Here is a 13,211-nt window from a genome sequence, read left to right as displayed (position 1 = left end):
TACATATAATAAATACAGTAAAATGAAATGTATGAATAGGTAAGGGGGTGGAAAGCAGGGATTACTGTGACTGGCAAGAATTTGTCTATATTACTTATTTTTTCGTATGATCTATAATTCTGTGGCAGCTGTAAGCTTCATTCAAAAACAAAATGTTGCTGTGATGTTTTACAGACACAGAACAGAACTGCTTAAAAGCTAAACAGGAAGCACCACTTGGAGAGCTGCATTTGGAATTGATCACCGCATTTCAAGAAGCTCATGGATGGGCTGGGGAAAGTCCTGATGAGAGCAATCAGACATCTTGAAAATACTGCTTATGAGGGTAGTTTGAAAGGATTTGATATGTTCAGTCTTGAGAAGAGAAGGCAGAGAGGAGACATGGTAACAAATGTGTGAAAGGCTGAAGCACAGAGAAGAAGTAAGCTGCTGTTGACAGGACAAAAAGCCATGGGCTTAAACTGCAACTGGGGAGATACAGGGCGGACATCAGGAAACATTTCCCATTGGTATGGCGTGTTCAGCAGGAGACTGGATTGCCTTCTGAAGTTGTGGAATCTCTGTTAATGGAGGGCTTCAGCAATGCAGTAGGCAAGTATCTGTTGGGCCTGACTGGGACTTAGCTGATCTCATGGTGCAGGATTAGGTGGTTTTCATAGTCCATTTGATATTTTCTATATTCTGTTGAAAGCACTTTCCATACCCATGGCAGGGAGAAAGCAGAAGGACCTGTAGGAAGGAAAAAGATTTAAAAAAAAAAAAAAAAAAAGGCAGTTTTGGGAATGTCATGTAATAGTTTGTCCACAGGGAGAGGTAGTGATGGAGGGAATGATGGAGGAATTACTCATAGATGGCAAGAAGCAGAATTTTGCCAGCTTGCTTCCATCAGCCATATTTTGTAGGTGTCATCCAGAATGAAAGGCCTGAGGCAGCTGTTTACTATAAAAGGCTAGAGCCGGGTCTTTGTATAAGTTTTAGAAAAAGGTAAGCCAATCCTGACAAAAAACCCTATTTGGTCACCCATGCTGAGTTAGCATATTATTGAGAATAAAACCCACAACTCATTACATGTTATTCACCCAAAATGACTTGCCTTTCATAAGCACATCTCTAAGTAAGGATAAGTTGTGAGAGTCTTATAAAAGAGATAACAGTGACTATTGAAAGACCTATCTGACTATCTGAAACAACAGGACACTAAAGAAAAGAGTCAAAGCAGGATTTTAAATGAGAGTTTTAAAGGAGGTGGCTTTTGAACTTTTATTATCTTTGTCTTTTACTTGAAATTCACAAATCAGTTCTAAGATCCTGTGAAGCCTTAATTAGCAGGCTTTCACAGGCATTGCAGCACTAACTACCCTTTTTCCTAAGAAGAGGAAGCCAGGTCAGTAAATCCCTGGCCTGAGAAAATGCTATAGTCTGTACTGATTTTCTCTTCAATGGTGACAGGCATTCAAAACAAACTTAAAACTGAAAGCCACTAATTGAGAACTGAAACCATGCAGCACAAATTGGAATGCCTTTTCCTCTGGGGAGAACAATTTTGCTCTCTGTGTGGTGTTGTTTTGCAGCTATAAGTGCCCACATCTTCAAAGGTGCTCTTCCCATAGTGCTTTCCTCCCCTTCCTTTCTTCATTGAAGCATTTCTTCTGTTCTTTCTAGTATCTCTTTCCTCTAATTTCCAGCCAATAATCTACTTTTAAAGGAAGAGTGAGAACTATTATACAATAAAGTCACACTGGGTGAGCAACTTGATGGGATATAAACATGAGCGACAAACAGAAAAGGATATAGATGTCTACTGTGGTTTTGTTAGTTAAGAGATGTTGCTGTTTTCTGTGAGAGGTGCAATCTTCCTATGCTCAATATGACTCACCTGTTTTTCCCTCTGTTCCTTGCAGCCAGATGGCATAAACCAGTAAAGGCCAAATAATTCATCATTCCACAGATTTGTGATGGAGTGGCCCCCAGATGAAACCAGGATGGTTGAAAATCTTTTCATGCTGCTACAGGTAAGACAGTTTCTTCATTTGTAATATTGTAGAGTTGAGTTTATGAATGCTGCAGTGGAATGTCAAGTGCTAATAAAGTCCTGGTCTTGACAGTCTTTTCTGGAATTGCTTTATAAACCCTTGACTTTATGCTAAAAAACACAGCAGTGTTTCTTTAAAAAGAACATCACCACAAGCAGCCTACAGATAAACCATGAAGAACAGTTAATTGCCCTTCAACTAAAATAACTCCACCAGCAACCAATCAACAGAAGAACTGAGAGCAGTGCTATCTTCAGTCATCCAAAGCCAACTGACTGTTTGGAGGACTACACCAGCATCACCACCTTCATTAGATTATTGGTTCACAACTAGACAGCATCAGCCCAGCCTTTCACAGGCAATAGTGACCATATTACGCGTATTGTGCTCATTCCTCCATTCTTCCAGATTGTTGTCATATGGTTGTTGATTGTGCATGACAAACACATTAAAAAAACATTTCTTAGGCTTGATTATCCAGTCTAACCAGGCTTGGTGCAGTGGCCAGTTGAATGACATGAAAAGATGCAGCTCAGGTGACAGGATGGGAAGAATGACAGAAATTCTAATGAGTAACCTTATAAATCCCCAGGAGACAGCTGCACTGACTGTCTCACGCTGGGACACCCTTCTCAGGTACTTGTGAAATCAGCTGTTATTTAAAGTAAGCCCAAGCCACATAATTTGTGATGTTATTTGTATTATTTTCATTTTTTTGATCCAAGCTATCAGCCAGTTTGCAGATTAATGGGTTGCCTGTGTTAGAAGACAGTTACATGATGATGCTAGGCATTGCCTTGATGAAGTCCTGTTTATTCACAAAGCATGACAAAGTCTTCTTTCCTAGAGTGTTGGATTCAGTAAACCACAGATTTTTGTGCAGTGCTTTGACCAAAGCCAGAATTTTGGGAAAAAAAAAAAAGAAAAAAAAAGCACTCTCAGAGTTTTCTCTTGTATCAGCAGTCTCAAAATGCATTTTCCTTTTTCTCCGTGTCCCTAGTATGCGCATGTGTTTTTTTTTTCTCTCACACAAACACAAAGCTTCAGATTTCAAATGCCCTTTTTGCACTTTCTCTGTCAGTCCAGAGGGAAGCCATGTGGATAATGTGCAATGTACAGAAGCTTTGCCATGTGCCCGTCATTTGAGTAATAGTTGCTGTTGTTTCAGTTCTCTAATGCTAGAGGGGTATTTGTTTACTTTTGTGCTTGTTTTAAGGAACAGTTATAGTTACCCACCAATTTCTATGAAATTCCATGAAATAGATCTTCATTTCAGCTTAGCAGGACATTCACATCAGTAATGTGAATACTGATTTTACCTAAACATCTCCAGTGAAACATTTTGAGGATGCATCATTCTTTTCAGGGCCTTCATGTTTCCTTGTTCTGAAAAATTATCTTTTTGCCTTGTTTATCAAGGACATAAGCTTGCTGCCTAGGTCTGTTTTGGTACATTTTATCTTTGTATTTTATTTCCTCATGTGAAAATGTGCATTTTGAATCATAGGATACCATGTATAGCACATGGTGATATCTGAAAGCCTTAATTTTAAAAACAATTACATCCTAAGTGCATCTGTCAAGCGAGTGGAAAACCTCTAGATCAAGTAGGACTGACAAAATAGATGAAGATGTAATTGCTTCTGGTTTAGTCTCCTATTTTCTTCATGAGGTTTAAAGCCTTTCCTAGCACTACTTGGTGTGGTTCTCTGCATCCCACTGGCTTGCTCCAATGGACTGAATAAATCATTTTACCTTTGTATACAGTTTCTTGGTGTTACAATGACAGGTTTTACCTCTGCTGTCATGAGGCCAATGTGCTCAGTGTATGTAAAGTATGAGAAGCTGTTTATTATGATCATTAAAAAAATTCTGCAGGCAAAGCGCTAAGAACTGCTAATTGGGCAAAATGCAGAAACACATAACGTCACCAGAGACTAAAGCTTTTAGCTGTACTGTCCTGTACAAATATAATGGACTAAGTTCTGCAAAAAATGAATTACAACTGATAAATAGGAATATGAAAACATGTATTCCTCATGCCACCTGTGCCAGTCTTCAACACCACACAATGTTCTTGTTTTTTAGTATTAAATGTCGATACAATCTCAGTAGGGGGATATTAGAATAATGGATCAGGTTCCCTCCTCAGTGTCATCCAAGCATAGACTTTTTATTCTTTTATGTACTTTAGAGCACTGTCATAAATTGTACGTCTGCAGAAGTTTAAAACACTTCTTGAGACCCAATATGAGAAAGTATTACTGCTATTCTGCAGGTATGTGAACACTGACCTCACTGAAATTAAGTTACTTGCTCAGGATCACACAAAAAATCAATAGAGCTGAGAAAAAAAATCGGATTTCTTTAATGTCAAGTAATATTTTGACTACCATGCTTCCTCTCTCATTATTACTACTAATAAGTATTTATGTCTGGTATAGTGTGAAGCACGGTTAGGTCATAGAAGTTGCTGGCTGTGTGTATAATCTATCACATAAAGTCATTTCCACTGAGAAAGATAAACATTGAAATAAAGGGGAAAAAACCAGGATAAAATGGGCCAAAAAAGGCAGTCAGCTGACAAAAATGTTTTATGACTTTTCATCTGTGAGAAGGTCAAAACTGGTCTGATCTAAAAACCAACCAATCCAACAACAAACAAACTATGAAAAAGCAACTAAACAAGTAAGAAATTTCATGGTTGCTTATTGGCAAGCATATTAAATTCCACGTATAACCATCACAGACCAACCCTCTTGCATGACTCAGTGCAAGATTTGACTACAGCCAGTGGGACTGGCTTGCTTTGTTCAATTAGTGGCTTCCTGAACAATGAGGGAAAAAAAATAGCGAGAACTATTATGAATAAGTCCTTATTAAAATATGGATTTAATTGCTTTAATTGCTTAAACAATGAATTGTCAAGTGCTTAGTGCAGACTGTAATGCAGGAGAACTGGAGAAATCAAATTAACAGGTAAATAGTTCCCCTTTTCCTGTATCCTCACATTCCCACACAAGTCACTAGAACTTCAGATGCTGTCTCCAAACCAGAATAGGAGCAGGAGCTCTTAATCCTATACCCATTAGGACAATAATGACAGAAGAAAGTGTAGTGGAGTTTACATGACTCTTCTGTGTAGTTCTAGATCTCTCAGACTAAGCTGCCTATGTGTCCATCTTGTGACAGAGCTGATAAAATCGTAGGAGCCACTGATATTTGTAGACTGGCATGCTTCTTAATCCCCTAAACAGCACAGGAAAATGGTGTGATCTCTTATCCTAATGGAACTTTAAGAGACCTCAGTAACACAGCCTGCACAGTGAACCAGGGACAGGGCAGAACTCTGCTGTCCAGTTTCAAACTGGTAATTGCTCGCCTGGAGTTTTAAGCGCTGGTTAGAGAACTGTAAAAAACAGTTTTGATCTTAAAAACCAGCTGTTTTTCATAAAGAGAGACCAGGAAGCCCTCGTCACTGAAAGACAAGAAACAAAATCTACTGCAAGAAGAATATACAGAGAATCTGGAACAAATTCTATTAGTAAAGTCCATTTGGATGGGGTTTCTAATGATTGAATCATTTAAAATGAGATGGGAATCAGCATTTGGAGAAGAGTGGAAAAAGTTATCTAGCATTTGCTAGAGGCAGGCTGCCTAGGCCAGCTCTTCTCTATGAATGGTTTCTCAGCTGATCTTGCCTGCATTTTCTGTCAGGCTAAAGCAGAGCTTCTTCCCAGTGGCGAAGACAAAGAAACTGTCCCCAAATTCTATTCATTTTTTATTGAGCTTGTGGGGAGATCCAGAATGACTTTTTGCAGAAGTGGGGCTGGGTATACCAGTCGCAACAGTTCTGTGAAATACAAGGAGAGGAAGGGCAGGGATCAGGTGGAAATATGCTGGTGGAAAAAGGTTCAGCTGTCCCTGCATGACAAGGCACATCCTATAGGTATTCTATAGCATAGATGAACTGAGCAGCTGATCACTGGACCTCTGGGCATTTGGGATATTTTCCTCAACACCTGGCCAAAATGGTACGTGTGGTAGTCCTGTAAAAGCACTTTCACATTCCGGCCATAGTGTCTTGCTCTTAATTAAAGTTAAAACCAAGTATGTTGCACCTGAAATGCCAAAGGTAACATTCTCCACAAACCTGGCACTGGAAAATACTTTGTCTTGCAAATAAGCCTCAGTTTCTCTTAAGGCTCTGAGTCTCAGAAGCAAAGCTAGTGTCTGCCTCCCTGACACTGCCTGCCAACACAGCAGCTGGGACATAGCCTCTCTGGGCTGGACTGAATCCACCAGGTCATTTCAGAGGCAGCTAATAGGTAAAAATAGGTGCCTGTAGATGATAAGGCATTGCATCTTACTACCAATTCCCTGAGAAAGCCAACATCCCTCTATCTTTCCTCTCAAAAGGATGCTTTATTATAATTACACATCACTTTATTAGGCAGCTGAAGCAAAGAGCATATTTGATGCTAATGAAGTGCTGCTGTGGTTGAGTCTGTCACTATTTTTGGACCTGCACATCTCCAGCACTTTTGATTGGGTGACTGGGGCTTTGGATGTCTCTAGCTTCTTCTGTGGGGGATGCTCAGTGAAAAGCAATGACTCAGCTAGCCAGGACTGCAGAACTGTTTACATGCTCAGAATGAGAAAAGCTGCAGGACAGCGAGAACACACACAAAAGCTCTTTATGTGGTGGAAGTATTTTTCAGGTAGTGGTCAGTATTATCTAGATTGAAAAATCCTTCTGAATATTCACTTTTTTTCTGTGTTGGTCATCTGCACAGTCCTTGTTTTTCCTCATTTCCATCCCCCACCCCAGAGCATTTCAGAAAAAGCCAGATTTCACAGAACTCAAGGAAAATATTTCAAAGGTTAAGAGAGACAAATCACAGCTGTCCACCGGCTGCCTCTCCCTATGAAAGACAAGGGTTTTGCCATCTCCATTTTCTGCAGCAAAGCCCGAGGAGCTGCTCAGCACTGTGAAGGCATCATTTGCTGTTAAAATTTTACTTAACAGGTAGCACCCCCAGAAGCAGGCCTGCTCCCACGCCCCTTTGTGCCGAGACCAACATTCATCTGGTCCCACAGTGACTCAGTTCAGGGATCTAAACCAGCATGAAAATATTCATTCCTCCCTCTCTCTCCCCACCTTGCAGGGCTGTGTTATTGGTCACCACCTAGTCAGACAAGTGACAGGACTGGGGTGAGGGAGGCAACGGCAGCACCTGAGACCATTTCTCCATACCAGGACCTATGAAGACAACTGAACTGTATTACCAAATCACCTCCTGACAGCATACTGGGAGACAAAAGCCTCCCCATTCAGTAAACAAGGTTAATGGTTCCATGTATCATTTCAGGTCTTCTGATACACAAATGAGCAACACATTAGAGTAATCAATAATTATAGAAAATACCATTGTATCTAAAGGCCTAGTTATTCCTAGACTAGGCCATAGGGCTATTTTGTAACTACAACTTCCCCATTCCGAGAGGGAAAGGGAACGACTGAAGCACTAGTACCTCTTAAGTGTTCTCTCAGACCACAACCGTGTAACTGAATCTCAGCTTGCAGACTTTGCGATACCACATGTTGCTATGAGCTATATTGATCAAGAGGTCTACTTGTTCTTTTTGGACTTTTCCCATTTAAATGTTCCCACATATAATTTTTCCTTTAAGTGAGCTTTCTAAGCATATTGGGTTAAGATCTTTCTTTGGTAGTATCAGTAAACTTATCTTAGTACTAGCAGTGAGATGCGTGCAACACATTTGTATCTTTTTAGAGCTGATTTATGCAAACAGGCCAGTCCCATCACTGCAGTAAAATCTCACATCAACTTCAGAAACCTGACTATACCCATTAACCACCAAACCACATACAATAGAAGACGTAACTGATCACCGATGTAGTTCCAATAACACTGAAACATAAAGAACATCTTCCTGGAGCACGAGAGTGCAGAAGGTATCATGGAGCAACATGAGACACGCACCCCACCAGGAGTTCTGCATTTGGATGAAGCTTGTTCACTGGCTCCCTCTACTGAACCACACTAATATTTAACATGTTAATTATCAAGAGGAAGATGGTGGAAGAGTAATGAGTGCTACATACTTCCATCCTTTAACACCAGCCAGCATCAGTTATAAAGATGACCATAGTCCCTTCGTGTGTGAATCCACCGAGCCAGGTATTCCAAGTTTTTTCATGGGCTCTGGAGCATTTGAAGCCCAATTCCTCCTTCCCCATGAACGTGACATGTTACAGGCTTCTGCCTCAGCAAGGGTTGCTTTATTCCCTTTTCTATCCCCTTTTCCTGAAGCTTGTATGAATTTGATGAAATCTCTACTCCCCGTCAAGTTTGACCCCATTGGCTACTTTCAGCTAAGAATTAATAGGAAGACAGATGGTGCTGTTATATAAGCCTCATTTCCTGCCCAAGTCTGGCCAAGAAAGAGCTCAAATGTGCCAGATTTGTTAATACGTACATCCTCAGTTTTTTTTAAGAGCAGAGCTATTACTACCCAAGCATCCTCTTCCAGATATCTGGTAACTGACCTCAACAGATAAAAGAAACCAGACAGGACTAACTTTCTCAACTCACTTTCTGCTAGTTTTTGAGATAAGAAAAATTGTTGAGCCTCTGGAAGCCTCCCAGGATAGAAAAATACTTGCCTTTCGCAGAAACGGCTTCTGCTTCAACTCATTTGTGAGCCTACAGAATTAAGAATCATGCTTTTGCTTTTCGATCTAAGCAGGTACTCTTCCTGACTAAAAGCATTACATCCCACATGGATAAACAAGGAACAGGAAAAAAATATAGCATTTCGGAAGGGACATATATTCCAAATTTTGTTATAGTTCCAGGGATGATTAAGTTACCCTGCAAAACTCTGGAGTATTCCAGTGTTTCCACTTCAAAATGCAAGACAGCTCCTGAAATGCCTCTAAAAAATTGCTATATTTGCTGAGATTTATGTGGTGATTGAGGGATCAAAGCTGTTTGTCAGAAAAACCATCTCAACAAAGCTGTACACAAGCTTTAAAATGCTAATGAGTTATGTAGCAGTGGTTTGTTGCTAGGACCTGGCTCTTCACAAAAGATACCATAAGCACTGCTTTCAGCACAGTAAGGGTGCAGAGAAATATGTCAGCACAGACATTGGGCTGGATTTTATTCTGCAGCATGTCCTGATGGGTAGTCAATCCAGTATTTATATCCACTATTCCCAAAAGACAACCTGTTGTTTTTTGTTTGGTGTCCCCACGCCCTCCAACTCATTCATAGTTAAGAAAGCTGAATTCCTGTTTATACTAGTTAAAAAAAACCCAACAACCACAAACCTGAAACAAACCAATCAAAACCCCTACACCCAAAACCTTATACACTCAAAATTCTAGTCATCTATGTACATATAGCCCCTCAGAATTCCATGCCACAAGCAGTTTTCCTATTAGTCAAATAACACTCATTGCAAGATTTGTGCAACACGTGCCACTATGGATTGCAATGAAGACACCAGAAATCCTTGCTTTTTTCCCTTCAAATTTAATATGGTGCTTTCAGAACAGTTAGAACACCAATTTGTGAGGATAGACCCCATTTGAGAGACAGAATGTAGAACGCAGGTACCCACGGAGCTGAGGCACCTTCTTGATTCGTGCAAGGATCTGTGAATCCACTGCCTTCTGGTCTGACTTACGTTGCTCTGTTATCTCATATTTCTAGAAAGTAAAAAGAATAATGTTAAAATCCCGCAGACTGACTTCAGACTCTTCTGTGGAGATGAGAAAATTCAGGGCAAACCCTGAGTTCTGGCATTTTCAAGAAATCTTTTCTCCATTTGTTCTAAATATGGGAAGGGTGGTAGGAGACCGGAGGTGGCAGAGAGAACTGAAGCCACTGTTTGGCTTATGTTGCAGGTATCAGAGCCAGCAGCACGCTGTTGGCAGTATGAAAACAGTAAAGGTGTTTCTCAGTGAAAAAAAGACCTTTAACTGGAATAATCATTGCTGCTGTTCTGCTAAGGTAGAAGCAGAAAAGAATCCCCAAATTTAAAAGGGGGTTCTCTCAATGCTGCTGTATTAACTCATTTTAATGGTGTTACCTCACTTTATTGAGGACCACTTAAAATTCAATTGTCCATTTGTGTCATGGTATTTACCCCCTTCCAGCCTGGATTTAAGTAACAAGGGCATATAGAAAGAATGAACAATCATGTTCCTTACTTCTTTTTCAGTGTCAAAGATCTCGCCTTCCTGATGCTTGGGCTTACGCAGCCTCTTCTTCTTAAAGTACACATCAGTGAGATGCTTGGGAATTTTCACTCCAGAGATGTCAACCTTTGTAGATGTAGCAATAACAAATTTCTGATGGGCCCTACGCAGAGGGACACGATTGATAACCAAGGGTCCTAAAGGCAGATGCAAGACAGAAGAGACAACAAGGTTAGCTTTCCTGGCAACAACCACTGCTTTTAAGTGGAATTTTTGTAATGTATGAGATGATGAGTTTCTGCAGTTAAAATCTGAACAATCAACAAGCCCTTCCCCATAGCCTCTAAAAAGCCAAAAAATGCTTCCCGATCTCTTCCAGGTAGTCAGATATTGAAGCATAATTATCTCCCCTCCTCCGCCCTGGAAAGTTGCAAAATGTGATTCCACATAGTTACATGAACTCAGGATGCACCAAACCATCTGCATGCAGATCTGTAGCGCTACTGACCCCAGAGACAAACTTGAACTTAAAAACTCCCAAATCCACAACCCTCCCCAAAACAAACAAACAAAAAATATCATCACACATGTATAAGTTTTTTACCTGTAACAAGCAAAAGGCCAGTAGCAAGCTGCTTCAAGAAGATGACACGCTGAAAAGAGATGAGATGTGACGTCAGTCCTCAGGTCCCAGCACTCTGAAATACTGCAACCCAATGGGGACCATGCCCACATGCAGCCTGTGTTACTGGTATAAGCATTGACAAAGCATCCCGGCACAGGTGCAACTTGCAAGTAACTGCCACACAAGCCAAGCTACCAACAATTCTCAGAGTACAGCTTTACCAGTTACCTCATCTACGACAGATCAGACTCTCCCCATGCTTCATCATTCAAGGCTGAGCAGAGCCAATTAGTACGTTTTTTTATATTTTGTCTATTTTACAGGACAGTGAGACAGCCATCCTGTCACCCAAATTCTTTGTACAAGTTAAAGGCAGGAACTAGATAAAAACCAGAAGAGCACCACAACATATCACCTGGTCAGAGCCATCCCCCAGTTGCATTTTATTCTTTGCAGTCAAGTTTTCCTTCTCTGAACAGCATTCTTTTAAGTAATGTGACATCAAAGCCAAAGAATTCAATAAAATAAAGGCTGTCAGTTAAGACCTGTTAGTAAACATCATTAAGACGAAGAACACATCTTAATATAACACTTTTCCTTCTGCATTGCAGCAAGACTCCCTTAATTTTGTCTAAGCAACTGGACTAGCCTGTTTTCTTCCAGCTCTATAGAAGAATTAGTTTAAAGACTGTTTCCCCTAAAGGCAGGACGAGAGAAAGCATCTAGACAGAATTCACAGAAAAGCAGATGCGCAGATTTGCATCTTGTGGCTGATCAATGTCCCGTGAAATCAGCTGGTAAATTCAGGATACTTCTGCTCAGTCAAAATGGTTTCAGCACAGAAATGCTGCAAAGCCCTTGTGAGAGTCAAGAGGAAGAAGCTCCCCATTACCTTGCCTCTGTGACGACCGGTCAGAAGGATCAGAACAGTTCCTGGAGTAATAGAGGCCCGCAGCCTCCTCTTGTGCTGGCAAAAGGGCTTTTTGCCGTGACTCAAAAGCTTGCGAGGAACATCTTCAGTGGGGTAGTATCTGGGCTGGTAGTAGAAAAAGAGGAGCAAAAATGTTGTACCACCCTGTATTCCACAGGACAGAAAGCTTTCACAAACAGTTTAGAATCTTCCTTTTGTAAGAGATACTATTTCCCTAAAGATGACCCTTCCGAAAGATTTTTTTTGTGCTGTAACCAGCACTTCAGGAACACACCGAGTATTTTCTGTACCATCATGCAACAGCGAAAGCTGACACCAGCTCTGTATTTCTCCACATGCTTCCAATCCAGCACAGCAACGCAAATGGCAGAGGAGAACCCACTCTTGCCTACTAATCGTTCTCTAAATTACTGGTATCTCCCCCAAGAACAACAATCACTGGGCCCGTATCTCAAGGAGATAACTGCCAACAGTTCCATGAAGCATGGCACAGGCTGAGGCTGCTACGTTGTGCCAGCCAAGAGACGCATCATCTGGTCAAAAGTTACACATAACAGCCTTGAACTGTGAGCGTCCCAGTTCTTTTTCTTACCATTTTGCGGATTTTAACCACACGGCTGCCTCCATTCTTGTCTCCACCCACGGGCTTGGTAATGGTTGCGCGTGGCTTTTCTTTCTTTTTCTTTTCTATCTGTAGGCAAAGAAAAGGGGGAACACGACATTTCAAACTCAAGTCACCATGAAAAGCATGATTATTTGAACGCAGCAGTTGTGGTCCTACCTTTGTTTCTGGAGCAGTGTACTTGCGCTTGTACAGTGCTTTTCTAGCATACATGGCTGACCGGGAATATCTCCCGATACCCCGGGCCAGGACAGGGTTACGGCTGGCATGATGCTTCTTAATCTTCTTTTTCTTCTCACCTACTTCCTTCTGGCTTGCCTTCTGCTCAGCTGGCTTCTTCTCAGCCATCTTTTTCTTGCCCGGCTTTTTCTCACCAGCTGCCTTCTCGCCTGGCTTTTTCTCACTGGCCGCCTTCTCGCCCGCCATCTGTGGCTCCAAATAAAAAAGAAACAATGACTTATTACAGGGTGTGCAGAGGAGCGTCTAAGTTGCAGAAACAAAATAAAACAACCAGAACTTGATCCTTTACGCCATCCTAACAGTTGTCAGCCACCTCTTACAGACTCTGCAGTCAAAAGCCGTTCTGTTTGCTGCACCCCCATCACTTACGCAAAACACTTCTCCACGCTAGTTCCAACAGCTCCAAGTCCACCGAACGCATCCAAGCCCTCCTCACTAGGAAGCCCAAGAAAACGCAAACACCCGCCGAGGCTGGGGTTGCCCCTCTGTCCCTGTGGGTGGTTACAGCCACTCCCTGCTCGGGACTC

The 13,211-nt window shown here is 41.4% G+C and overlaps 1 protein-coding gene across 1 annotated transcript; it reads right to left on the bottom strand.

The window, feature by feature from the left end:
• Positions 1-9,578: 9,578 nt before the first annotated feature.
• On the bottom strand, positions 9,579-12,910 carry RPL6 (ribosomal protein L6). Its single transcript, XM_009911883.2, has 6 exons — positions 12,604-12,910; positions 12,415-12,513; positions 11,784-11,927; positions 10,871-10,919; positions 10,279-10,463; positions 9,579-9,774 (listed from the first exon to the last, which is right to left on the bottom strand). Exons 1-6 carry the CDS (start codon positions 12,868-12,870, stop codon positions 9,622-9,624), a joined length of 897 nt encoding a protein of 298 aa, XP_009910185.1. The 5' UTR covers positions 12,871-12,910; the 3' UTR covers positions 9,579-9,621.
• Positions 12,911-13,211: the final 301 nt, after the last annotated feature.

This window comes from Haliaeetus albicilla, chromosome 10, assembly GCF_947461875.1.
Source record: "Haliaeetus albicilla chromosome 10, bHalAlb1.1, whole genome shotgun sequence".
Lineage (NCBI taxonomy): Eukaryota > Metazoa > Chordata > Aves > Accipitriformes > Accipitridae > Haliaeetus > Haliaeetus albicilla.
The sequence above is the reverse complement of the archived record's forward strand: the minus strand, read 5'-3'. Positions and strand labels throughout refer to the sequence as shown.